The 27,430-nt window shown below is 39.7% G+C and overlaps 3 protein-coding genes across 4 annotated transcripts; 1 reads left to right on the top strand and 2 right to left on the bottom strand.

Moving 5' to 3' along the window:
- The first annotated feature begins 381 nt into the window (after window positions 1–381).
- Window positions 382–6,454, top strand: LOC137873981 (troponin T, cardiac muscle isoforms-like). Its single transcript, XM_068712522.1, has 11 exons — window positions 382–399; window positions 1,475–1,498; window positions 1,646–1,667; window positions 1,769–1,832; window positions 1,934–2,050; window positions 2,138–2,215; window positions 2,468–2,569; window positions 2,655–2,764; window positions 2,855–2,945; window positions 3,919–3,959; window positions 5,996–6,454. The coding sequence occupies exons 4-11, from the start codon at window positions 1,788–1,790 to the stop codon at window positions 6,033–6,035; spliced, it is 624 nt and encodes a 207-aa protein (XP_068568623.1). The 5' UTR covers window positions 382–399; window positions 1,475–1,498; window positions 1,646–1,667; window positions 1,769–1,787; the 3' UTR covers window positions 6,036–6,454.
- A 555-nt stretch (window positions 6,455–7,009) lies between these two features.
- Window positions 7,010–17,258, bottom strand: pkp1b (plakophilin 1b). The gene is made up of 13 exons (XM_068712521.1): window positions 16,971–17,258; window positions 15,544–15,638; window positions 14,279–14,700; window positions 14,019–14,160; window positions 12,794–13,001; window positions 12,065–12,233; window positions 10,650–10,767; window positions 9,830–10,006; window positions 9,099–9,269; window positions 8,701–8,854; window positions 8,296–8,482; window positions 8,049–8,133; window positions 7,010–7,635 (listed from the first exon to the last, which is right to left on the bottom strand). Exons 1-13 carry the CDS (start codon window positions 17,164–17,166, stop codon window positions 7,561–7,563), a joined length of 2,199 nt encoding a protein of 732 aa, XP_068568622.1. The 5' UTR covers window positions 17,167–17,258; the 3' UTR covers window positions 7,010–7,560.
- Window positions 17,259–18,887: 1,629 nt separating this feature from the next.
- On the bottom strand, window positions 18,888–27,105 carry smpd2b (sphingomyelin phosphodiesterase 2b). Of its 2 annotated transcripts, XM_068712519.1 has the most exons (11): window positions 26,887–27,105; window positions 25,806–25,920; window positions 25,608–25,704; window positions 25,335–25,411; window positions 24,802–24,895; window positions 22,945–23,034; window positions 22,771–22,853; window positions 22,446–22,578; window positions 21,526–21,630; window positions 21,233–21,416; window positions 18,888–20,342 (listed from the first exon to the last, which is right to left on the bottom strand). In XM_068712519.1, exons 2-11 carry the CDS (start codon window positions 25,853–25,855, stop codon window positions 19,918–19,920), a joined length of 1,338 nt encoding a protein of 445 aa, XP_068568620.1. In that variant the 5' UTR covers window positions 25,856–25,920; window positions 26,887–27,105; the 3' UTR covers window positions 18,888–19,917. The 2 variants fall into 2 exon arrangements, with proteins under 2 accessions (XP_068568620.1, XP_068568621.1); XM_068712520.1 differs by lacking the exon at window positions 25,806–25,920.
- Window positions 27,106–27,430: the final 325 nt, after the last annotated feature.

The following is a 27,430-nucleotide window of genomic DNA, read 5'->3' as shown; positions in this document are numbered from 1 at the left end:
GAGGCTAGAGTCAATCCCAGCTGACATTGGGCAGAAGCAGAGTACACCCTGGACAGGTCGCCAGACTATCGCAGGGCTGGACAAAACATCCCAGATTGAATTATATAACACAAATTTTAAAATACAATGAAAACATATGTGTACAAATGCTTTTTAATAAAAATATAGCTGTAGGTTTTAAAGGCACTGTCAAAAATACACAGAAATAATTTTGAAATGAATGCTGTATGAAATTTTCAAATTGTTTGCTTGCTAACTGTACATGCTTGCTTTGCACAGAAGAGGTGGAGGAGGAAGAGGTAGCAGAGGTGGAAGAGGAGGAGGAGGAGGTGGAGGAGGTGGAAGAGGAGGAAGAGGTGGAGGAGGTAGTAGAGGAGGAGGAAGAGGAGGAGGTAGAAGGTAGTATTGCTTATGCTAATATCTGTTTGCATGCCAGCTGTAAATAGATGACTTTATTCTTAACACACTGTTGTCAACCATGTAGTCTAATGCCAGTGTTAGTGTACATGTACAAAAATAATATATTGTCGCTGTCCAAGGAAAACCATGTTTCTCCAAAAACTGTTCATCAGGTGAGAAAAGCAACCTTGTTCCCACCTTAATGACAATGTATTTTAATGCTAAGCTGCACTTCACACTCTAATTTACTAAGAAATTCTTGTTTTTCACTGGACAGTGATGATGATATACAAGTCTAGGAATATAATTTGATTCTATCTCTCTGTTCTACTAATGTACCTTTATATCTGCTGAAAATTCAGTTAGTGTTTAAATTCCAAATTTGAGTTGGGCAGTTGTGGTATACTCAGTTAAATTCAACACTCAAATACAAATCCCAAATCATGCAAGTATTGCATTTCTCTGTGTCTTCTGTTGTTTGACTAAAGGACAAATGACTCTGTTAGTCACTGGGAGGGGACTCGGGTGGAGACAACATATAGTTTATCTGTGATGATAATCTAAAGCCGTGTCCTCTAAACACACCTGCATTCCTCTCTGGATAAGTCCATCAGCACTGAAAGGAGATGGTCGGCTATGTTGCCTTACAAAGCATTTGACTGAGGTCATTCCAACTCCAATCATTATTGACAACTTCCTTTAACTAGAGACCAGCAGGAATGCAAGAAGTGTCAATCAAAAATGACACTTCATTTATTGTATTCGTCGTCAAAATAAAAATGAAAAAAGAAGAAAAATAATAGCTAATGTAAAATATTGGTAACCTAATTGTTTGAATTACTGAAGGGATTCTATTAATTTTATTTTGTCTCTTATTACATTTTAAGTAAAATTTCCGTGTCATGATATTGTGGTGTTTACATCAAACTTAAAACTAATTTTGACAATCATATATACTTTTAAGATTTAAAATTTACATTGAGAATCACGTGTGTCCCTGTTCATCAGTGTCATAATCCTCTACATGTCAGTGTGAAATGTTTGACTCTGCACTGACCCTCTCATCTTTTCGCAGATACTTCAGAGGACAATGAAGCAGGTATGGACAGGTTATATAAGAAGTGTGTTGTGCAACAGTATAAAAATGTTGCCCTGTGGGTTTTTTCATGCGTTTCTTTTTTTTTTTAATACATTGCCTCGTAAACTAAAGATTTTACTTTGCTGTTTCTTTTTTATGTGTACATAGATGAGGCAAAACGCAGGTCAAAGTAAGAGCAGAGTTTATATGTATTCATATACATGTAACTTAAATTATAACTACAGTCTCTGAGAGATGAAAAGATTTCTATTTTTCCATCCTGCTCATCAGGCCTGGTTTTGTGCCCGGCATGGCACCTCCTAAAATCCCAGATGGAGAGAAAGTGGACTTTGATGTGAGTTCATCTCAGTGCTGATCAAAGTTGCACCTGCAAGTCTTTTTTGGAAGGCAGATTATTGGATGAACTCAGAATTCAACTTCTTGCTATAATTTTAGGACATTCATCGAAAACGAATGGAGAAGGACCTGACTGAGCTCCACACTCTGATCGATGCTCACTTTGAGAAGCGTAAGAAGGAGGAAGAAGAGCTTCTCAACCTCACAGATCGCATTGTATGTTTATATCTCACTCATGTATCACGTGTTTAGTCTATTGTCTATTGTTTTGGTCAGTAAAATATATTTTCCTTCCTACTTTAGGAGACACGCAGGTCAGAGAGAACAGAGCAGATGAAGATCAGGGCAGAGAGAGAAAAAGACCGGCAGAACAAAGTAAATGTATGTATACGAAGACGGATGACATCCATAGGACATACTGTAACTGTAGATCATCTTCCTTAACCCTGCTACCTGTCAAGGTAGCTGTCAGCCACTGCCTTTTAAATATGTCAAAGTACCATTTGGATGTCCTACCCCAGGCCAACCTATCTATAAATCTTTCTTACATTCAATTAAACCAAGTTCAGACAATGTCACACATCAAAATACTGTAAACTAAGTGATTAAAGGTACCATAATGTTTTCCACCAGGAAGAGAAAGCGAGAAAAGAAGAGGAAGAGGCGAAGAAGAAAGCAGACGTCGATGCAAGGAAGAAGATGATTCTGTCCAACTTGAGTTTCACTGGATACATTGTGAAGATTTTCTTTATCTTTAAAAATACACAAGCATACTGTGTATATGTGCACAAATCACTTCATATGCCCTCTTCCTTAACAGCAGACACAGCCTGGCGCGAAAAAACAAACGGAGAGGGAAAAGAAGAAGAAGATTCTTAATGATCGACGCAAAGAGTTAGATGTTGATCACATGAAAGAGGACAAACTCAGGTAAAATATAAACACAGTGACAAAACTATCCCTCATTTCATTCCAAATACGCTTGCACGATCGATCGCTTTCTTGTCTGTACTGATGCAGGGAAAAAGCCAAAGAAATGTGGGATTGTGTTCGCCAGCTGGAGGCTGAGAAATTTGAACTTCAGTACAAGCAAGCTAAGCAAAAGTACGAGGTAAGGTATCGCTTCATCATGTGTAGCATATATCACCAACCTGTTTTGATTCTGGGATGCAGGCCAACATATAAATAGACCATGACAAAGAGCTTTATGGGAACACTTACTGATGTTCTGTTTACACTATCTAAATGGCCTACCAGTTTGTCAGTTATCATAATGGGAATTTAGCCCAAGCGCACGTGTCTGATAAAGACGAAGCAGTAGAAGAATAATAAAAAAGTGAGGAGAGGTTTTATATACTATATAGCCTACCTAGACTGCTATACTGCTCCACAAAAGCAGAGAGCAGTACTAACAGAAACAGTGAGGAGAAAAGAGTTAAGTTTTAGGTGAGCTAGCCAAACAGTTTAACAGATAAGTTGAATATTAAATTAATATTCATCATCATCATTGCCCTTTATGCCTCCTGGCATGTAGAGCAGGAAAAATGGCCTCCAGGTTTGGGGGTTGGGCCCAGGGTTGACGGCTCTGTCCTGTAAAAAGAAGTATTGTTACGGAATCAGCAATATTTATATTAGAGAAGTAATATTAATATCTTACCTCTTAGTTCAACTAATAATGTGTAAAATTAATTAACCTTTAATTTGAGTCATTTCAAATATGTGATCTAAATGTGGTGCAACCATTTGAGACGGCAGTTATTGCTACTCTTAAGCTAGGCTAGTTTAGCAAGACTAGCTAGTTTAGCAAGTGTTGGCCTACTTTTTTTCCCTCCATCATAACGATGGGGTTCGACTGAACTCATGTATGTGGGATGTCAAACTGAAATACGAACATAAATCATCAAAATTAATTTCTCCATTAAAGATAACAGGTTGGGAATATGTTGCTAAATTTAGCTTCAGCTAACGCTAACTGTGGCTATCAAACCAGAACCTAAAGTCAGATTCTGGTTTGGCCAACTATTTGCAAAATTGTGGCTTCAGTAGGCTGAATGTCAATACATTTTTTAACATCATTTCCACAGATCACGGTGCTGAGAAACCGGGTCAGTGATCATCAGAAAGTGTAAGTTTATTGTGTTATGGATATTCACATGTTATGATTTGAAGTGCCTTCTAACACCTGTAGGCTACTGCATGAAAGCAAGAAGTAGTGCTGTGGTGAATTAATGCATTTTCTTTGTCTTGATTGTGACGAAATATCACTTCTGTATAGTCTATCGCCTCTTTTCAGTGAGATGGAAGTAAATACATTTAATGAGATAAATAAATAAAACTTAGCCCCATATTTACCAGTTGAAATATAAAAAAATAAACACATTTATGCATTAACAATTATAATCCAGTGATATAGTAAATATTATAAGTAGTTTTACCTTTTCTACTTCAAGTAAGTTTTGATGCTCATACTTTTGTCCTACTTTTGCTAAGTAAAATTTTTACTTTAACTTTACTTGTAACAGAGTATTTCTGCACTGCGGTATTGCTACTTTTACTTTCGTGATATATCTGAGTAGGCTACTTCTTTCACCACTGCAACATAGACATCTGACATCTAATATGTATCTTTGAAACAGGATGTTGTAGGATATGTCATCAAGCCTGGTAGAAATAAAAAAAATTGCAAAACCATACAGGAGAATTGAAAAGGCAGAAAGTAACGTTCAGGTAACCAATAATCAATGATTTCCTGATGACACTCATAAGTCTGCTCTGATATAAACCTTCACCTAGTGACCTCGTCAAGTCTCCAACTCCTCCTATTTCAACTTCCCCTCAGCTTCTCTCACTACACTGATCTCTGTTTGTTTGAAGCGGCATCAGTTGCAGCCTGTTTGTGTCAGCTGCCTAACAGCAGGACTAAAGTTTCCTGAATAGCCAAACAGGAACGGGAAAACAAAAAGGGGCGAACCCACGAGAGGTGTTTAAACAAAGGGCAAGCTGGGGTATCTGAACAACATACAGTATATGCACTCTATCTTGAAGGAGAGATGGGGGTTTAAATGCAGGTACAACAGCTGGGAGATCTTATAACTGCTATGTGATACCATCTGTGTTAATGTAGCTCACAATAAAACAGTGACCAGACCCTGCTGCCATCCAAATCATGTGGATCCTTCATTCCTGATGTAGTCTACAATCAAGGTTCAGGCTCTGAACAAAACTTAAACAGGCTTATATTGTTTTTCCTGCAGAATATGACATTGCTTTTGCAAACCAGTAATACTATAATTCTGTAACCGATCATTTCAAAGAGGAATCCCTATGAAATAGAGGCTTGATTTTATAAAAAAATTTCAGATAAAACAGCCCTAATTCATGTTCAGAAATTGTATCATGTCAAACAATACAAAAAAAACATAATTTGTCCCAGTTTCACCTAAAATGTATAAATCTATGTGCTCATAGTGAAGCTGCAGGGATCAGGTACCTCGGTAGCAACAGCAGATAAAGATAGCAGTCAACTATTTGGAAGCAAATCCCCTTACAACAGCAGACAGCTATGACAAGCTCTCAGCGCAGTATCTGAGGCCAGCAGCAGACCTCTGTGGAGCAGTGGTTCCCAACCTGGCGGTCGGGACCCCTGAAATGAGTCATCATGTCAAATCATGTTTATTTTTCTGTAATCTTTGCTATTTTAGAATTAGAAAAATTGTCACCTGAGAAAAGAAAATCTCCCTTTGATAGAACTTCTCACAGTGCGAGAAAACGTCTAATGGCCACGTTCTGAACTATGAGGATAAATTGCTGCAAATAAAGGGTTAATGACAATAAAACCATAAAGTTAAAACGTTTGAGAGAAGGCTTGTTTGTGGTCTTATGATGTCTGAAGTTTCCTTTCTGCGAAAAGAATTTCCCTAAAATAATTTAAATTTCAAATGAAGCCACAGCGACTTATTTGCATCACAAGAAATAATACAATTTCTGAAGTTCATTCGAATCAAAAGAGCAGTGAGACACACAGCTCAAATTAAAGGCTTCAACACTCAACTGCATTTACCATGGGAAGGAATATACAAGGTTCAGTGTGTTCTACAGGTTAGGCTGGTTGTGTGCTGGCTAATACGGCGACATATCTGCTGACTTTTTCTTTATTCTCAGATCAAAGGGTAGCAGAAGCAAGCGTGGCCTGAGGAAGTAACATGTGACGTCAACCTGAAGGAAACGGCCAACACCTGACAATAACCGCATCATAATGTTTTTCTAAATACTTGAACATGCATTTACAAAATTACAAATGCTCTTAAATATGGTATCTGTGAAACAAAGTGCATGCTGAGTTTATCTGCAGGAATGTAGCATTATAGTAGTAACAGACTGAGGTGTTACAGCGTGTGGTTATTAAACAGGGATTTGACAGGAGATGTGTAACTCATTAAAATGACTTTACTATCTGAAAGGATACCACTTTGACAAGATTTACAACGTAATCCTAGTTCTATGTCCTACCACTAAAACATTTTTAGACTACTAAAAGTGAAGTTGAGACTAATTCATTAGTTCTTTTGTGTACGAATTTGAGGTTGCAATGAATTAAAAGAAAATCTTTGTTTAACAAACCAGAAATGGTGGCCTCTGTCTCTTAAGTCTTTAATTCCTTCACTTACTCCACACACCTTCTTTAATAAGGACAAATTGTGTTTGCCAAATCCAGACAGCCTTGATGTGTGTTCACTGTTTTACCTATGACCAAATGATCCGGTACGAGACCATATATCTATCAGTGTAAAATTAGTTAAGGTGTCACCCATGATTCCAGAATTCCCTTTTGGCCGTTGGGTGAACTATGTAGTTTGAACTGTTCTAAGGACCAAAGTTCAAATCCGGTGAACAATTACATAATGCACCGAGTGTGACAACAGCTGCAGTGTCTGGCTCTAAGAACTTGTTCATAAGCCTCATAAAATAAATTATATGGGTGGAGTAAACAGAATTTGAAAGATGTGTTGCTAATCTGCCCAGAAGCATTTCAAACTCTGCAGCCAAAAGCCCAGAGGAGGTGTGACGAGATGTGAGCGAGGTCTAATGAAACTCTATCATTTATTCTGCACAAGTGACTTTGACAAATGACGAATAATTAACTCAAGTTCACGGATTTAGCGACACGGTTACAGCTTAAGGAGTAGAGCTCTGTCAGCTTTATTAATTACACTTTTTGGGGACATTACAAATATTTCATGAAACAATATGAAAAATAAATGGATACATCACCAAAAAAAATTGTCAAATGTAAACACACATCACTGCGTAAGACAAGGTCACTGATTGTATAGCAAACTCATAAACTATAACAGAAAATGTCCTCTGTTAGCTTTGTTCATTTTACATGATCATTTAAAACTTTTTTTTTTACATCCGGTCATGATGTTAAAAAAACAATCTGAGTGCAAAATTTAATCTTAACCCTCGAAAAGCAAACAATGACTGTCTAGTTGCTAACATGTTACAGCTTAGCCTTTCTTTCCTACAAATAAAAAACAACCTTACAGTATTTACAGGGATACTGCCAGTTGATGGAAGCATTATGTGAACACATTCACTATGTATTAAAACTGTAAGTCTTTGTGATATTAAAAAGGATGTCGCTCAGCCTCAGTGGATGTGCAGCAGACCTTCAGGGGAGTTTCTCTGTCAAAATGACTTCCAGCCGTCCATCTATGCTGCTGTTAATCGACAACTTGAACCGACTTGTGTGCCGCCGTGGTGGTGTCATTCACAAACGAGGACTTACTCATCCCTCGCTGCAGGACAAATAGTGAAATGAAAAATCAGTGCACCACTGCAGTAAACACACTGAACTTACAGCGAGTGACAAACCCGTGAACTTAACTGCACTGTACTCATGGCTCATTTCTCAATAACACACTTTGAGTTGGAGTCAAAAAGGGAGTCATGATGCATTGTGCTAATGTGAGGTCATACATGTGCCAACAGAGCTACTGAGCTACTAGATTCCTCGGCTGTATCACTTTAAGAGCCTTGATCACACTCACAGGGCATTCCCTGAGAACGTTGCCCAATCCAAACTTTCTCCCTCCGTTTCTCACAAATACCTGCCAGAGGCGTTGACACTTTTGAGTTGAAGGTGCAAAACAGAGAGGACACACCCAAACCCTGACAGGTCTTGTCACTCTGGGTTTAAGCTTCAACTCACCTTTTTCAGGACGCTTTGTAAATCTTTTTCTGACCACAGGTTGTGGAGAAGCAGGGCTGCAGCTTTGCTGGATTTGGGGAAATATCTTTATAGAGGGAAAACAACTGTTAAAGAGCCGTTTGGACTTCTAACATGCTGGAAATCTAACAAGCATGCAAAATATAAGTCATAGGTAATCCCTGTATCTTGAATAATCATATCTTTTCTTAAGAATACACATTCTCTCTCCGCTCACATGGAACCTTACCCGTTCTGGCTGAGATCTTTCAGTGAGTTAATCAGGTTGTTGTTTAACAGGTGCTTGCCCATCTCAGGTTCCTTCATAAGCAGGCAGTTGGTAGTCTGGCAGGCCATGGCCAGCGTGTCGTCAGACTCATTTCCTTCCTTGGTGCCTGCGCTGAGGATGCCCAGCAGCTCTGGGAGGGCTTTACGAGCTTCAGTATCAAGGCAAACAAAACCACAGGCTGTTTAACACAAGCAAACACTTGCAAAACCAAAAATGATTGTTTAAGGTAATGCATTTCAAGTTACTGACTCAGATCTGACATCAGCTATGAAGCACTGTAGATTCTAAATACATCTGAGTACTATGCTTAATCATATTTATGTTTAAAACAAGCAGGTGACATGGTTTTTGTGCCACGCGTCTTACCTATGGCACTGTGCAAGTTTGAGTTTTGGGTCAGGTTTCCTACCAAAGCCACTGCGTTTCTCTGCATGTTGACTTTCTTTGATTTTATAAGGGGACTGATAACTTGCAGGCCATTCACTTTCTGCACAATGGTCTGGCTCATTACACTGGAGACCTGTGAAGACAGAAAACCACGTGAATTCAGAAAACATTAGGCTGAGTGCAATATACCAATACATGCATATAAAAAGGTGACCTAGAAGTCTTACTGCTAGAATTTTTTTTTTTACAATGATAATTATAAGGTTATCCAAACTAGTCTCCATGAGCAACAACTGCTCAGATAATCAAATGTAGTTTGTTGTTATTTTTTTGTCCTGGTCAGTGTGTAACAAACAGCGCAATTAATTTTTTCTTACAATGCTTTCTTGTGCGGTGAGGTTCTGCAGGGCTCCACAACAGGCCTCCTGTGTTTCTTCTCGCTGGCTAGTCTCAAGCAGAGACAGGTAACTCTGCATAGTTTGGGAGTGGATCAGCCAACCGGCCCCACTAGGTTGAGGATCCTCAACAACCGGGAAGTCAAAGTGGTGCTGGACAAGAAAGGGGGCAGAAATGCTGAATTTGTGTCTGTGTGCAGGACAAGATGGAGGAAAGCTTCTGTTTAATGCCAAGGCAAGAGGCGATTTCTCAGTTGAGAATGGATGGATACTAATACATATTAATAATCAAAATTTCACTGTAGGATTTTTAGAAACATACGATGAATCTGAATGATTCATGGGATGCCATGTCATGTCATGGGAATGCAAACATGCAACACACTGACGATTTTTTTTAACACAAAGTGAAAGGTAACACCTACTGGAGTCAGAGCACAAAGTCTCGCACTGTCAGTTCAAGCCTTTCAAAAACTAGAAATGAATTACCGGCACAACCGCCATAATGTCGGTACAATTATTGGACAAGTCACGCTGAGGAGTAGGATTAATGAATGACAGACACACTGACAGATTCTGTCTAGACAAACTGAACCCTTTTAGGAAGTTTCGAAAAGTATTTTCACCATGCCGTCATAATTCAAAGTATCCCTTGGGCCCTGTTTTACATCGGTACATACACTTGTCTCTGTCGGGCACCTTCCTCGTCTCACCTCGTGTTCTGACGTTTTGCTCGGGGGACTGAAGCAGCCGGTGGAGCCGGTGTCGCCCTGGCTGGGTCCCTTGATGGCAGTCTTGGCCAGCGCCGTGATCCTGCTAAACAGAGCCGGAGCCTCGGCCTGCAGCTGGAACGTCAGGTTGTGCAGGATGCACACACAGTTTTCCACAGACTGTTTCAACAACACACGTTTAATTAATAAGACTCAGACACACAAATAGCAGGGAGATATTTCTCCACTAATAGATCTATAGTAACGTGGTAAAACATAAATAATTGATCAGAGAAGGAAAATGTAACATATTTTACTGCCTTTAGAGCACAGACACATTTCAATATCCCATTTTTGTCACAGGGAATTGATAATTACACAAAAGAGGCAAAAACATGATTTAAAAAAGCAAAAAAAAAAAGTTGTTGAATTGAAAAATATTTTGTGTCAAATGGAGCGGTCATCCTGCTCACTGGTGACCCGTTATCACAGCATTTTAATAATTCACAATACTGTACAATATTGAGCATCCCTAGCTTCCCTGTTCTGTTCAAATCGTGAAAGGCCACATACTACAGTAGGTAGTTTTCTAAGCAGCTGAGAACATTATGACTCAGCTGTGCCTTCTGTTGCAGTAGAACCGCTCTGTGCAAAACTACAATAGTAGTTGGCTAACTTCATACTGCAGCTCTGTGCTATTATAATGACTGTTTTTTTTCACGTTCCACTTGAGGGTGTGACATGTGAAAAGAGGGTGCAGACAGACAAAGAGACAGAGTGCAGTGTGAATACACATATTATTTTCTCTCTCTCTCTATCTTACCTTATCATCTGGTGATCCTGCATCCATGCAGTCTTTAACATAACTGACCAAAGAGTCGACCAAACCTCGACATTTTCTCATCGCCTGTCTGTTGCTTTGCTTCGTGCTGCTTAGGTTTCTGTTTGAAATTAAATATCACAAACAATGTTCTGATCCATGAAAGAGGTATTCTTGGCAAAGAACACACATTGTGTTTTATGACAACCATATCCACTACAGTCAGTGTGTATATGTAGTTATGGAAACACCTGGCAGCAATTTAATTGTCTGATAATAATTTCGCCCTGCCTTAAAGGTCAACAATAGCAATCTTGCTCACTCAGGGAAATGAATAAAACAAGTCAAGTCACACAACTACAGCTTTTGTTTGCTGATGTAGTAAGATAACTGACTAACATGTTAATATCACCTGTGGTTTGATTGATGGTGATGTTCTACATTTACATTAACAGGTACAAGTATTAAAACACCTCTGCAGCCGGACACTCCTGCAGCTTCTGTTTTTCTTTTAAAAGCATCAACTGTGACAGAAAAGCGTATTCATGGCTGCAGAAAGACTTGTAAGGTTTTGGAAAGACATTGAAGGCATAAAGGAATAAAGTTTATAAATAATATCAGTGGAGACACAAGATCAGTATAATGCAACACATACAGTCTCGATACAGTTCAACAGCATACTCTAAAATCACAAACTACATGTACTAAAATGACCTTAAAGTTCAGTCAACATCTCTGAAGGCTGGGCTGGTGTTTGAAAATAAATTAGTTTTGTGTGTTAATTAAGTGTACCTAATAAACTGGCCACTGAGTATATGTCTTACTGTGATGAAATTCAAACTTAGTAAAATATTACATGTATTTCTCACAGAGGTGACATAAAAACAACCTTCGACTGTGTTTTTCCAGAGAAAAATCTGCCTTGAACTCTGCGCACCTGAACATCACATTAACCCCACCCTTTGTAAAAACACGGCAGATTAAGAGAGTGCGACCGATGGTAGTAGTAGTAAAAGCAGTAAAGCTACTGCTATCAGTAAGCTAATAGTTTGCAGTATCGGTCAGTGTTCCAGTGTCATCTGTCTACATTTACATCCAATATATTGACTAATTCAGGCCTTTCATGCTGTTGGAGCAAACCGATACTGAACCAGTTTTTTACTGACCGTCCCTCATCATCATATTCATATGAAAATAAATCTCTGCAGGACATTCCTAAAAGCATGTTTTACACAATTCCCTGGTCCATGTTTGATATTTACAGCTGTTGTGATGCATGGACATCATGTATAAATATGTATTAATGTGTCTCCTGCTTGGTCTAGTGTTACGCATAAGCGATAGGAAGCTGAGCCTTATGACAGCTGAAGCAAACACACTGGCGTGATATCAGGTGCTCAGTTGGATCTTTTGCTTGCCTTAGACATCCGGTGGCATTAAAGAAGACCTCGGGGTCTTGGCTGTTACTGCTGGTGCGGTTGGGACCTGTTGTGTACGGCAGGATCACACGCTCCATTAAGACAGGCAGAGCACCCTTTAGCAGGTCTGGCTTCACGCTGTCTACAGAGGACAAATTCCACAGAAGACCTGGAAGGAACATGAAAACCTCAGCTGTTTGAGCGACACATCAATCAAAAATTAATTCACAGCATGTGGGAAAAATATTAAACATCATTGGGATGTCGACATTATAAGGTGTGTGAACATTTTACTTTTCTATTGCATGTTTAACTACGGGAAAACCTGAGTGTTGGCCTGGTAACTAAAACTTGATCTTTTTCGGATGTTTGCAATGTTCAGATTTAATCACAGTATAATCATTTAACACAGTTCCACCTAAAACAACATTTAGCTGTATCATTAGAACAGCAGCGAAGTGATTTTGGCAATATGCTTCAACACTTGGCAGAATGACAGCATTCAAGAACGGCTTAGTGAGTGACAGGAGGATCTAAACAGTATTACAGTATGTAATGCAACACACAAGTGGCTCTCTGTCTGACTTGTTTGCATGGATAGGTGTGGGTGTGTGTGTGTGTGTGTGTGTGTGTGTGTGTGTGTGTGTGTGTGTGTGTGTGTGTGTGTGTGCGTGTCTGTATGTATACACACATATGTGTCAGGTTGCATCTTGCAGAGCTAACTTGTACCTGTCAGCTGTTTCTGTATCTCTACAGAGTCCGTATCTCTGAGCAGAGCCGCAGCCTCCGTGATGCCACCCGAGCGATGCACCTGCTCCTTGTTATCGTTGCTTTTGAAGGACAGGTTACGGAGGGCAGCCGAGGCCGTCTGGCTGACTTGTGAACTGGAGCTGCGCAGCAGACCCACCAAAGGGTGGATCCCATTGAGCTTCAACACCTGCGAGACGAAAGGACTTCGAGAGTTAGCACAGTAATAATTTATCATAATCCAAATGATAGGGATTTGTTCAACATGAAGCCTGTATTTTCTATGAGGGATTACGACGAGTTCAATGATACTTCACGTCAGCAGCAAGGCTGCAATACAAACGGGAAAAAGAGAGCCACAGCCAAGGGGCCGGAGACCCCCAGGGACCAACAAAAAACCCAGGTTTACTGAATGTTAAAGATACAATCATTAAAAGGGACAGTTCGCCCCCAAATTAACAATACATATTTTTGCTCTTACCTGTAGTGCTAATTATCACTCTGTGAGTTGCCTAATTTGGGAGATATTTGCAGTAGAGATGTCTACCTTCTCTCGAATATAACAGGACAATATGGCCCTCGGCAATGTCTCTTTTCAGATATCATGAGCCAGTTACTCAAGATAATCCACACACCTTGTTGTGAGCATTTTCATGCAGGAACTATTTTTTTTTAAACCATAGTTTCTACATAAAACTGCTCAACAAATAGCACTACTGTTAAGAGGAAAGATATGTATTTTTGATTTTATGGATGCACTTCCCTTTAAGATTTTCATAAAACTAAAAAAATTAAATGAAATGTTTTTGTTCATATTTAGGCTCAGCAATAGCCCTTAAATACCTTTCTATCCTGTAATTACTTATCTAAATGTTAGTGTTCCCCGTTAGTGCTGGAGACATTCCTATGCAGGATTCAAATTACAGATCCAAGGATGAGGAGCTCATGGGAAAGCTCACATTTTATCTCACAGGTATCAGACGCACTGTTTACCATCACAGTGTCACAGCTGTATTAAGTTACTGCTAAATCTTCGGTGGAGTTTTGAATGACATGGGGTGAGTGGGCAATGACTGAATGTTCATTTTCGGCAGGACAGTACATTTGCGCCATTTGTCAAGATCTCCACACTGAATGTCAGATTAAAAATGATGAATGAAATGAAAGCAGTGTGTCAACATGACATGAAGATAACAAGACAAACCACCTCCTCTTTAGCCTTGTTGTCGATGAAAGTGTTGTGCTGTATGTAGGAAGCGCCACAGTGCTGATATGTTTCGTCATCGTTATAAAGATACTCAACAGCCTCCTTCATAGTGATATCAGCAACTCCACTGTTGTCGTTTGACCTGTAAGAAAAAAAAAATGTAAATGCTATTTAAACACACTGAGAGGATGCAAGAATCATTTGTTCAGTGACAAATTTGATTCATATGATTTGAAATTAGGAAAGTGTAGCCAACTAACCCAGAATCCCCTTTGCTCTTCGGAGCACTCTCAGTAACGGGAGACTTCGGGAGTGTTTTGGTCACGTTCACTTGGTTGCTTATGAACTGGCTGTTTGTTTTGGGCTGAGCTGGTCCATCCACAGTGTGCACAAGCTGCAGTTGAGGCTGGGATGCGGTTGTTGTTACAAACTGAGTGGTGACCTTATCTGTCTTGACGGTGCCCCTGTTGGAAAGGAGCCTCTGCGGAGGAACGGAGCGCTGTGTCATAAAGCGCCGACTGAGCAGATCAGAGTCGCTGCGGCTGGTGTTGGTTTGACCGACCGCCATGGAGCCCAGAGGGGCATAAACCTTCTTGCTCTGATAGGTAACCGTGTTCTTCTTCACACTGGATTCCTTAGTGTTGTTGACTACCTTCTGGTTGAAGTTTTTCTCTTGGTTGAGCTGCAGAGCCAAAGAGCACATGGGTTTGCAATGAAAGATAATCTTGTCTCGTGAAGGCATATTTCACCAGCAATGAAGCAAAGAGACAGAGTGACTGATATGAAGCTGGCAATGGAAAATGTAATTGTAATTGTGAAAGAAGGTTTTGGTGTGCAGCCCTGTGGGTTGGTTATATCACGGCTGGCAGCTTCTATGGGAGAGGCTGGTAAACAACATATTTTTGTGAGAAGAGAGCAAGTCTGGATGAATCTGGAAACGTAGAAAAAGTCTGCTGAGGACAACAAATCTTTGAGCCTGTTTCTTATTTTTGGTATTAGGCTGCCACAATATGGTAAATACAGGGCCGTACTAAAGTGACGCATCAAATAGTGGTGAAATAAAAACGCTTTCACTTTGATTCATTGGAAGTTAAAGTCAGTCGTAATTCACAGGGCAGGGAACGATTTAAAAAATATAGAAAAAAGGTACAAACTTAGTAATTCTTGTTCTGTAATTTGGACAAAACAAGCAATTTGAAGACACCATATTGGCTACTATAATGGGCATTTTTTCACAAATTTCTGACACCTTATAGACAAAACAATCATCAATTAATTCAGAAAATATTTGACAGCAAAAATAGTCATTAGTTTCTGCCCTAATCTATATCCAATCTATCTTTTGGTGTTTAAAATTTAAAAAATAATAAAAATTCTAAGATATTAACTTCTAATTAAGATCCCTCACAAAACACTGTAATTTGTGCAGTCTTGTAAAATGATTGGTAGCTACGGCCCTGCCTCATTACCTATACAACTAAAAATGAAGATAAACAAAACAATATTAATAAACTCCATAACCTACAGTTTTACAAAAGCCATTCCCCAAGAAGAGGCCTCCATTAGATGTGCTGGACTGTGGCTTCAGAGCTTCTACGAAAACGGAGTCCCACGAAGGAGCTGAGGAGACATGAGGAAGGTTATCAGCTGTTATCATATACACAGTTCATACCTGAGATCTTTTGTTTAAGAAAACTTATTTATTGGTTTATTTGATAATGGACATTAATACAAAATTGCTGTGAATGCGCTAGAGTTAGTCAAGAGGCTATTTTTCATCTGTAGTCCCAAGGCAGATGTTTGCATTCAAAAAAAATAGTGCCCATTTGGTATTAAAGAAAAACTTGAAAGCTAACAGCACTTTAGACTGGTAGAGAGCAGGAAACAGAGGCCCCAAAGTGGAAACATACAAGGGAAGGTATAGATTATTGCTCATTATACCTGTAAAGGTCACACTGCCAATCTTATTTCTATATTCAGCATTATTTGTTGTCCTTATGTTGTGATCAATAATCACTTGTGTCCTATATTGAGATAGAACTCTATTTGATTTAAATAATACTTTTTGACATGGTGGACATTCAAATAAACTCTACTAAATTACTGTTGTTAACCTAATTTAAAATGATTTCATCCCAAAAGTCAGATACAGACTGGTCTCAAGGTTTCAAGAGTATTTTCTTTTTCTTTAATAAATTATTCTGTAGGTCAGTTAATGCGATTTCAAAACGTAGAGGCCAGGGCCATAACTAGAATTTTAGAAATACGGAGTCCACCGACGAGCCCTCGCCACCATAAACATCTGACCACAAACCAAAAAGAGTTTTACAAAGTTTTGTTATTAATGTTCATATCTTATTTTTCAGCTCTCTGTTCAGTTACACTTCCTGTAAATTAAATATCCCAACACAAAAGTCTAAAAGGTTTTTCAAAGTCTTTTCCACACTGCCAGAGGGGGTGAAATGAAAACGTCCCCCAGGCTGTTGAAATACTCAAAACAAATTCACAAAAATAGATTAATAAACAAACAGATAAAGCAAGCTAAAGAGCAACAGGTGAAACAGGTGTACACAACCTCAGTATCCTGCAGGACCGTAGCCATATATATATATATATATATATATATATATATATATATATATATATATATATATATATATATATATATTTATATTTAGAAATAATCAGTCTTTCCACATTACTTATTTAGATTATTCTAAATTAGCTTTTAAATTATCATGATATCCACATTATATGTAAATGGAGCAGTTCTTTAAAGGAAAGTCCCCTGAAAATCAACAACTGCAACAACAAGAGCTTTGTCTCCATTTTCTTTGACCTGTAATTATTCCCAGATTGCATCACCCCCCCCCCCCCTAATGAATTGTATAATGTAAAACTCTCTTCAGTCCTGGGTTGTATGCAGGGCCCTGGTGTATTGGCTGCTCTTACATGTTGGAGACAAAGAAGTAGATCCACTCCTGCTGCTGCTGCTGCTGGACATCCTCGACCTGGTCCTCCGGATAGTCTGCACTTGTTCCATGACGCGCTGTTGGGCTGATCGACACTGGTGAACAGACGGCAGTGCCAGCGACGTGTCGTCCACATTCCCGATGGAAATGGCCGATTTCAGCGGATCCAGACTCATTTTGTTTCTGTACTGTCCGGGTGGTCCGACTGCATCCAGAGGAGGCTCGTGCTTAAAGCCAGTTAGCTGCGGAGTGTCGGGAGTTCCCAGAGGAAATAAAAGCGCACCTTGCCCTGCCCTGCCCCATTAGACCGCACCCATGCAAACACAATACACCACCCTTTACTGCACTTTCACTTGCAATAAAAAGCAACCATCCGCTCAAGCGAAACTATAAGGTACTTGTAACCTACTTGAGTATTTCTATCTTATGGAAGAAATAATAACAAGACAAGTAAAGTCCCACATTCAAAATCGTGCTCATTTAAAAGTACAGAAGTATTATCAGTGAATCTACATAACTGGTTTACTGTCAGGCCTATGACATAACTAGATGTTTAATCCAGATAAATCAATGCTACGCATTATTTCCTGTAGTAGCTGGTTGAGGTGGAGCTACTTTACTTTATATACTAACTCGGAAATTTGGTCCAGTGGTTCCCAATTCAGAGACAAATCTAACTTCAGATAATTATTGGAGCAAGACAGAGAAAAAAAGTTATGCTAAACAAATAGGAATTCATTTCATGAATTTTTCTCCTTTTTTTTGGCAGATATTGTATAATGTTGCCGCTTTGGGACTTGTCATTCAAAATAAAAAAAATAATAAAAAACACAGCTCAAAAGACACCTGAAACATTACATTTGACACAGTAATAATGTCGTTTTATGTAAATACAGAAGCTGAAAAGGCTACAACAGCCACAACGAATCACTTTAACTACCATTAATCAAAAAAAACCCTGTCAATAAACACACAACACACTAGATTAGGACAGATAAGGGAAAAATAACTCGAGAGGTGGAAATGTAGATAATAATCACGCAACCCAATCATAGTTCAGACCTGTTCACGGTGCATTTCCTTTCTTCTTACCTGCCATGACTGCAAGGGTTAGAAAATGATGCCATCACAAGACAGTAGTACACTGAAAGACCAAAAGGGGATTTGTTTCATGTATTTATTTAGCAAAAATGCAAAAAACGCTTAAAAACCATGCAAGACAAAGAAACAAGCCTTTTGTTGAAAATTCATGAGTAAAAGTAGGAAACAAACATACTTACATGAAAATTTGAAAGGCCAGGGTTGCACGAGAGATGTGTGGCAAATACAAAGTATTTCACCCAAAACAACCCCTCATTTAAATTCTATTCTGTTTACAACACACATTCATTATTCTCACCTTTCAAATAATACTACATCAATCTTTTGAGAAAATCCAATGACTGATTTCGGTTTGTGCAACAAAAGACTTAGCCTCAAGCTTACTTGCATTAGGTGTTGTGTATCCTACTTTGCATAGAGCATATGTGTGCATTGGGTTTAGGGATTGTGTCATGCAGTCTGAGATGCTTCTGCAACTCTACCGATTCTTTGGTGTTCAGTTTTACTGCAGGTAATGGAGCGGTTATGGTTAAAATGTTGGCCTGGGAAAAAAAGATGAAATATGTACCACACCCATGGGTGCTCTTGCCCCGAGGGCGTACCTGTGCCAGCTGACATGTGCGATCTGGCAAATGTCTCTCCCATGCTTTGCCAACTTTGTCTTGCAATTCCTTGTAAGAAAGCCAGTCGTGTGGCCCTGTTTGGAACGTTTCCCCTGTCACATGTACTTACATTGCTCTCTAGTGGTGAATGTGTAAAACCCATCACACACGGACTAAACACATTTCTCCAGAGCCACAGAGTATGAAGTCTTTATTATTGCTTTCATAATCATGCCTATCACAATTTTGGAATGAACACCAGGTATTATTTTAAAACCCATATCCTTAAAGTTAAAAACTATCAAGTGCTTTTCCAACATCGAGGTGAAAGATTAAAGTTTAAAAATGATCAGCCATTGTTCGGCCGTTGGTGAGTCATAATACTGTTTTACAGCCATTTAGATCATTAGGTCATTTTATATCTTACATAAAAGGAAGTGGTTCATCGGGTTAGTCAACTATGTGCACTGCACACTTTCTACAGTACACTTTCTACAGTACATGATACATGAAGACACTCTGCAGTGCAAGACAGTGAACATGAGACATGCCGATAAAGTTTGTCTCTTTCCCTTCAACACGACACTGAAAAGTGTTAACTGGTGCATAGGATCCTTGATTTTAAGTGCCACTGGAATCTCTCTACAATCGGTCCTGCAGAGAAAGAAAGGTTACTGACCAAAATGTAAATCTTCAACGTTCGGAGTGTCTGTTTCTTCAGTGCAGTGGAGACCACAGGGCTTCTATCTGAAAGTAAGTCAGCAAACAGTCTGGACCCACGACAATTCTGTCCAAAATCACAAAAGGGAAGCATGAAACTAAAAATAACAGAAGCAACTGGTCCCGCTGACACTACCGGAGGGTGGAATGCAGGTCCGACCTAAGGCTTAAGAAACACAAAGGGTCCCCTGTAAGACCTTTAGGAACAGCAGCAGCGCAGACGTTTGATACTATGTAACAGGGAGAGTGTTAGTTGAGGTGCACTGAGGGTAGGGGGGAACACGGATGAAGACAAGTATATAAAAAGTACAAAAGAGGTCAAAGCATGTGTCCCGCACTACTTTCAGAAACGTTCTTCGGAAACTCATTCTGCAGTGCAAATCTAAATCTCAAGAGCATACAACACATTCACCGGATAAAACCTCCTCAAACATCCATCTTAAAGCTCACTTCAGGGGCTTCTTACAGTGAGCCCCCCCCCCCCCCCCCCGGTCTGCTCCTGTTTTACTCCTCTGGGTTAAAGGCGCTGGGCTCAAGACCCTCTGGGGGTCTCCGCTGGGCGTTGTGGGGCTGAGCCAGAGGAAAACCCCTGAGCTTCTCTTGCAGACTTCCTACAGCCAGCCTCATCTGGTCCTCGGCCCCCTGAAGAGATTTCAGCTCCATGGTGTAGAAGACGTACAGCAGAGCGGTGGTGAGCAGGATGGCGAAGCACAACGCAGCCAGCAGGTAGAAGGAGGTGCGAGGGAAAGGTTGCTCTGCTCCCAGGGCCAACCAGGGCACGGCGGCGATGGCCAACTCCAGGAACAGCAGAGCCAGCCCCATCACTCCGGTGCGTGTCGCTGTGTAGCGCATCCTCTCAGCACAGTGCAAGCCCACTTTGACTTCAGTACGCGCCTCTGTCACAATGTCGACCAACTCAGCCAGCTTCCCTGAAGACATGCAAGGGAGGAAAGACGAGGAGAGAGTCAATGACGATGATAGACTTCAACACAAGCGGCACGGGTGAGTTTGAAGTTGAGCAGTGACGTACCACAGAAAAAGGAGTCTACAGGGTGTTAGCAGCTCTGTGAGGCTGTGTTTCAGCTCCATTCCAACAGGGTTAACATTACAATATAACATTAAATATTCAATGTGCTCTTTGTTAATTAAACTCATTGTTGCGCACAGTAATTTCTGTTTTAAAGCTACCGCAAGGAACTTTCATTTTGTGTTGATTTTGGCGGTCCCTGTGGACAAAAGTGGTAGTGTTTCCAAGCAGCAGATTCCCTTTAGAAAACCTCTCATTTTACTGCAGCAGGAATCTTGCATGGAATCTAACGTGGCATCGATGAAAAGCATTAAGAATAACTGAATAGAAAAATAGTTTTCTTGCCGATTGTCTTGTTTACATGTGGGTCCTATAGATGCATAAGTAATAAATTGAGACTGTGTCATAACCTGTTAAAAGTTCCTCCTTTAACCATGATAAAATAAAAATATGTGGACATTCTGCAGGACTAGACAAAAGACTGGACCGGTACCTGTAACTGACATTAACGGCCCATCTGATTTGCTTTTACGGGATCTTGCTCTCCTACTAACTTCAGTTTCACTTCCCTTTTTCCCATCGTCGTACTGGTTCCCAAATAGGCCTACACATATGTTGGTGTTAACATGTTTCAAACTGTTGGATTAGCAGTTATTCAAATTCATGCTGAGGGAACCATGAATGTCACAGCAATCCACCCATAACCGTTGAGGTTCTTCAGTCTGAACCAAAGTGATTGACAGACACTGGCATCACTAGAGCCCCTCAGCTAGCATGGCGTAGCAAACACACCTGCAGCAGAGTCCTGGTTCTTTGACGTTCTTTGCCGGTCACCGTCCGTCTCAGTTGGAGATTGTGTCTCCACTCTTAATCCAGCGGTCAGAGCCTCGTGGTCCGAGTACGGGAATGGATGGTCGGGGACGGAGCCTTTGGTGGTGGACATGAAATCACAATAAATGTCCGTTTTGGAAGATCCCTAGGAATTTAAAGAAAGGGAAATGTTGTGGGGGTCAAAACACATCACACATTCACTTGATGACTCTAACATATTGATGTGAACATGAGGGGATACAAAGTTGTCCCACCTTGAACAGGATGTAGTCGATTCGAATTCCTTTCTCAAAGGGACCGAGCTCCTTTTTACCGATGAAAGGGTTGTCAGCTATTAGAGTCATACCATCCTCACATCCCTGAAAAATAGTTTGTTTTTAAAACATTTATTAAAAACAAAACACAAGTTAAAAAGGCAAAAGAAAACTTTACAACCTGACTCTTGTTTTCATAGTCTTGACCATTATTACAGTTATGATGACATCTAACTTGCCATCTGACTGCTTGAGACATGAGGCCACAAAGACACTGCTCGATACAGCGTTACAATTTTGCAACTACTTTCTGACCAAGAAATGTTAAAGTGTCATCGATGATAATACCAGATGATAATATGGTCACCTGACTTTTACATACACATAAACGTTTTACAGAAGTTTAATTTAGGGACTTTTTAGCCATCCGTGCTGTTTTAGAGCCATCTACGACTGTTGTTACTTCCAAAGTTAAAAGTTATTAAAACCAATACAAATTATGGCCAAAACTCCAAGATAAGGTCCACATTAAAAACTTAATTTTCCTTGAATTGATATTAAAGTATTTTATCAGAAGAAAACAACCCTATTACCATTGTATTCAATAATGGGGTTGAACTATTTGGAAAAAAATAGGTAATTGCAATAATTTTTTACTGATATCGCAATTGTTAAATATTTTGTAATATTGGAGGGATTGATCTTACGAGGACCAGTACCAAACGGAAAGGTTTTCTTCAGTCCGAAGAATACAATGTGTGTGTCAGGATGCCTCTGTAGCATGACAATATTTAATACAAAAAAATTGTATTTTGACACACTTACTGCTTTTAACAAATATTTTAATTGAGAATTGCCGTCAGCCATATAGTGGTTTTGATAAAGTTTTGTTTAATTGTGCAGCCCTAGTCGCTACCTACGTCAAATTTAGCAGACTCTACATAAGAGTCTCGGAGTCCAGTGTAGGACATCAGCAGTCTGCTCCCGAGGTCCTGAGGGTGCATGTTGAGGTCGCCACCTAGAATCACCACATCTGCTCCAGCAGAGGTGTGGCTGATAGGCACAGAGGAAATACACTATTAGCACAGACACAAACAAGATGAAACTTAATTAACAAGTATTAGAAGTACACTTCAGTAACTCCAAACAGCAACAGGTGAAGTTCACCTCAGAAAAATATGCAAATATACTCCAGAGTAGACAAAAAGTTGCCCAAACTCTTTGTTCAGAATCAACAAACACTACCGGACAAACTGCTGCAGCTCCCAGGCCTGAACCACTCGGTGAGGTAGATACGAGTCCTTGTCTCTGCAGTACTCCGCATGCAGCTGAAATCAATACGCAGAGTCGGCAGCACATTGATCAATAACTGTATATAACACACAGGCAGGGCTGAGAACTGATGTTAGGAAACCTCACATGAGTCACGTAGACATTTGCAGTCAGGCTGCCGAGTTTTAGGACCGCCATCCCAACAGCTTTACCTCCGAACCAGTCGCCATGTTGAGCCTAATTATTGGGAAAAACACAATATGTTATGAGAGACAGTTTGCCACTCTGACTCTGGAGGTGATGTCTAAAGGTGAAGCTCTACATCGGTTGCCTGTATGTTTAAGAGTGGTTTTCACAGTTGTAATGATCTCCTATACGACAAGTATGGGACTGTGCCCAAATGCAGCCTGGGATCCCCTAATTGGTCTCTATTAGAGGCAAGCTGGCTCTTTATCTAAGAGCTGCATTTCTTATCTCTGCTAAGGAGGTTATGTTTTCAGTTTGGTTTGTTTGTCAGCAAAATTATGGAAAAACTACTGGCCCAATTTACTGAACAGAAAAGTTTGCCTTCAGGGGTTTTTGCAAGAAAAGGTTTATTATAACCTCAAACATGATCTTTTCCTAAACCTAACCAAATAAGTTAGTTTGGTACCTAAATCTAAGGACATTTCTGTCAGAAAGCACTGAGGGCAAACTTCTCGTATGTGCTAAATTGGTGGAAGAGTGTAGCACAAGCCGAGGAAGAACACATATCATTTCTCAACGTGTGTAAATATTGAGTTACTAAATCATAGTGGTTTGTATATGTATTTTTTAAATACGCCAATTTAAATTTGACTCAAGTAATTAATTCACCTGCATTTTTTCGTAACAACTGTTTTTTGATAACAAGCTGCCATGTTCATGATGCTGTTTTCTAGATTTAAACAAATGTATGTGTGATATTTACAATTTAAAAGTACTGTAAATTCCGGTATATAAGCCGCTACTTTTTTTCACACGCTTTGAGACTGCAGCTTTTACAACGATGCGGCTAATTGATGGATTTTCACAGGCTAACTAGCTTCCCGCCGCCAACACATTTAACCTCGTCATATCAGACCAATGAAATTACCGAACAGGTCACAGTGGACCAATGAAACTGTTTTGGCAAACTCACTCACACTTAATTCTTCAGATCACCCATTTTGCGCTTCGTGCACGCACCCTCATCATGGAAAAGACACGAAGAAATGCATATAATGCGGCTTTCAAGTTAAAAGCGATCCGTCTGGCTGTCGAAGAAGGAAATAGAGCTGCTGCACGTACGCTCGGCATCAATGAATCGATGGTGAGACGCTGGAGATGGCAGCAAAAAAAAAAAAAAAGCATTTGCGGTATGTATGTAGTTGTGGATGTTACCGGCATTTATTTAATTAAAAGTTTAAAAAAATCTTTCCTGTAACATCTTGCCGCGTTAATATCTCATGTTTCAACGGGGACACCTGCGGCTTATAGACAAGTGCGGCTTATTTATGTACAATTTCTTTTTTCTTTTAAAAATTAGCAGGTGCGGCCTATATATAGGTGCGCTCTATAGTCCGGAATTTACGGTACATAATAAATGCACAGCTGAGATTAGCTAGCCACAACCATATTTTGGCATAGTTCTAACAGTTTTGAAAATATATACAAATATATAGAGTGGTTGCACTTGCAGATTTGCATACCATTGGCTTTAGCAGAGTGCCCTTCTTGTCTGAATTTTTTTTTATTCTGTGCATTTACTGCCTTTGTTCAATCATCTGTTCAATTGTTCTTTATTGTAATCTTGTTTATATTCTATTGCACCGTGCATCTCTTGGTTTTATGAAGCACTTTATAACCATGTTGTGTAGTAGTGCTGTGTGAGAATCTTTTTGTGGCAAATAATGAGACTATCTTTTTCAACTCTTTTGTTCATCATTGTTCACTTTCATCAAGTCGTGTTTGTAATGTACATTACAACACACTCTCTGGACTCACCATGTAAGGATAACCATTCAGTGAGTAGCGATACAGAAAGGTCTCATGGATCCTGTGTTTGGAGAAAATGGCCAGTCCACTGCCGATGACTCCACTGAAAAAAAGAGAAACGGGACATTAAAAGAAGTTGCACGTTCCACACACCAGTTTTAGTAGTACGTGTTTATTGTCTAAAGGAACAAGTCACCACCCTGGTTCCCATTCAGATCTACATTATTCTGAAGTAAGTTTGTATGATCTGATGTAGATGTGAGAAGTTATCTACTAGAGATTACATTTTTGTGAGCAGCAAAGGGGATTAGAAAGGTAGGGCCTTTGATTAAGCTCAGTCTTGTGCTTTGGTATGGAGGTCAAGAAAGAATTAAGCCACTAAAGTTAATCCTTTAGGTACTGCCTAGGCTTCACTTATAATGTGGGTCTTTGGATCAAAGCAAGTACATTTTTTTTCTGACACTCACTTCAGGAGCCTTTTGATAATATGAAATGTTAATTATGAATTTTAACCTTGGATTGAAAAGAGAGAAGAAAATTACCTTTTGAAGTGATGAGAATGAGGATGACTACAGGCAAGTTTCTTTTTCAAGGAGAGGTAGTCTTTCTCACTCCACACCTGAAAGAAAGGATATATGTCACTTGAAAAGTAGAATATCAGCCATCTTTGCATAATTAATATTGTTCATACAAGTTTACAAGAAGATTTATGACTTATGGTTGGTCTTCATTGCAAAAATAAATAAATAACTGAGTGCACGAGCTGAAAAACTCAGTAGACAACTTTATAACTCTGAAAGATGGAATGCACCAACCTCTTGCAAGAAGACAATATCATGCTCTTCCTTGCACAACATATTTCCAATCATGGCATAGCGCTGAGGAGTGTGTTTGCTGAGGTAGCGGATTCCCCTGAGGAAGTAAAGGAAAACAGTGTTCTTGTATACATGTATTGAGACAACCAAAAAAAAAACCTGGTGCACTTAGAATCACTACAAACCACAGCCACTGACCAGCAGTTCAGAGAGAAGACCCGGACATTGAGCGAGTCTGTGTTAGCCATGCTGGCAGAGCAGAGGATCAGTAGATGATGGAGTGTCAGATCAGGTGAGATGACTGGGACAGCTCCTAATGCGACACGTGAAATGATTGTTGTTGTTATTAATAAGGTCAATTTTTGTTATCCCATCCAACACACATTAGGTGGCATGTCTTGAGTGCACAAAACATTCCAATGAATACACATATTATTGTAATAAAATTGGAGTAACTCAGCACGGAAACACAATTTGAGAGTTGGACAACTGGAACTTGCAGACGTTGTGTTAACTGACCCTGGCAGGCATTACTGTGTCATGCAGCGGGAGATGTTCAGTTGTTTTTCAAAAAGAGACAAAGTAAAGAGGCGGTTGCATTCCCTCCTTTCTCCTGGGAGTGCAACAATACACCGGTCCCACACAGAGTGCTGACAGGGCTTTACTGTCCGGAGAGAATAACGGGAAGCAGCAATGCAGTGAAAACCAAGCTGAAGAACTGGTTGTTCATTGTTTGTTCATACAGAAAAAGCAATAAATAAAATAAACACTTTCCTTACAATGATAAGGTTAAAGTTGTACAGAGCATCTGTCTGTGTTTACCTATAAAGGGAGTGTAGAGACAGTGTGTGTCGTAGCCATATTAAATGTTAATGCCACAGACACTGGACTTTAACCCGGAATGTGGTTACACTTATTGACACTATCTACACAATGTGGTAACATTTTGTCACGAGAGATTCCCTGGATGTAACTTAGCACACCCGAATCAGCATTAAATACTGCATGAGGTAGAGCACCCTATCGTTAGCGTGCAGACAAGGTGGATTACGTGTTTACGTATGTATTACCACATGAGTTCATTATTATGTTACGTTGACGTTAGCTATAATTTTCGACCGTTAATTACTACAGGTAACCAGTTCGACGACGGTAACTGCTGAACAACTCTAGCTTTGGCCATTTGACTAACGTTAGTCTCTACAACGTTAACGGCTCCGGTTATAGTTGTTACCAAAATGGTTCATTTATTTATTAGCTAGCTAACTATTCAACTCACCTCACGAACCTGTTGACGTCAGCTGAAGTTAACTGGACCGTTGGACCGATTACTGTGCCGTAATGTTAGTTTAGCTTTGGAGCCAAAACATTTCCTTTAAGCGCGCTAGCTAGCTAGCTATTAATGTAATGCTAGATAATTATTATCGAAGTCGGTTGGTCAGCACCTCAGAACACTAACTCAGCGGAGTTTGGCCGCTATGTGCGTTTCCTATCAGCGTAAAGTCAGCTGGGATAAAAAAGACATTTGTGATTGACCTCCGGTTGTGTTTTTCCCTCCAAAGTAAAACAGGAACTTGAGTCGCGTCTGTATTTCACCGACATTACTCCCAGAGTAAATGTATATATAACACATTTGTACTGAAGTGAATTGTAGCTGTGAATAAGTTAGTTTTTAAAAAAGCAACTCGATTTCAAACAAGCAATAATTTATTGTGCAAAACTTTAATTTGGAGGCTATTTTCAAACATCCGGTTTTATTTTCGCTAACATAATAGTCATTTCCAGTTTGATTTCGGCAACCGCAATTACCTCTGGGAGGTGAA

This window comes from Cebidichthys violaceus, unplaced genomic scaffold (genome assembly GCF_023349555.1).
Source record: "Cebidichthys violaceus isolate CVI_PGR_0920_01 unplaced genomic scaffold, fCebVio1.0.p SCAF_17, whole genome shotgun sequence".
NCBI lineage: Eukaryota > Metazoa > Chordata > Actinopteri > Perciformes > Stichaeidae > Cebidichthys > Cebidichthys violaceus.
This window is presented reverse-complemented; position numbering and strand designations above follow the sequence as displayed.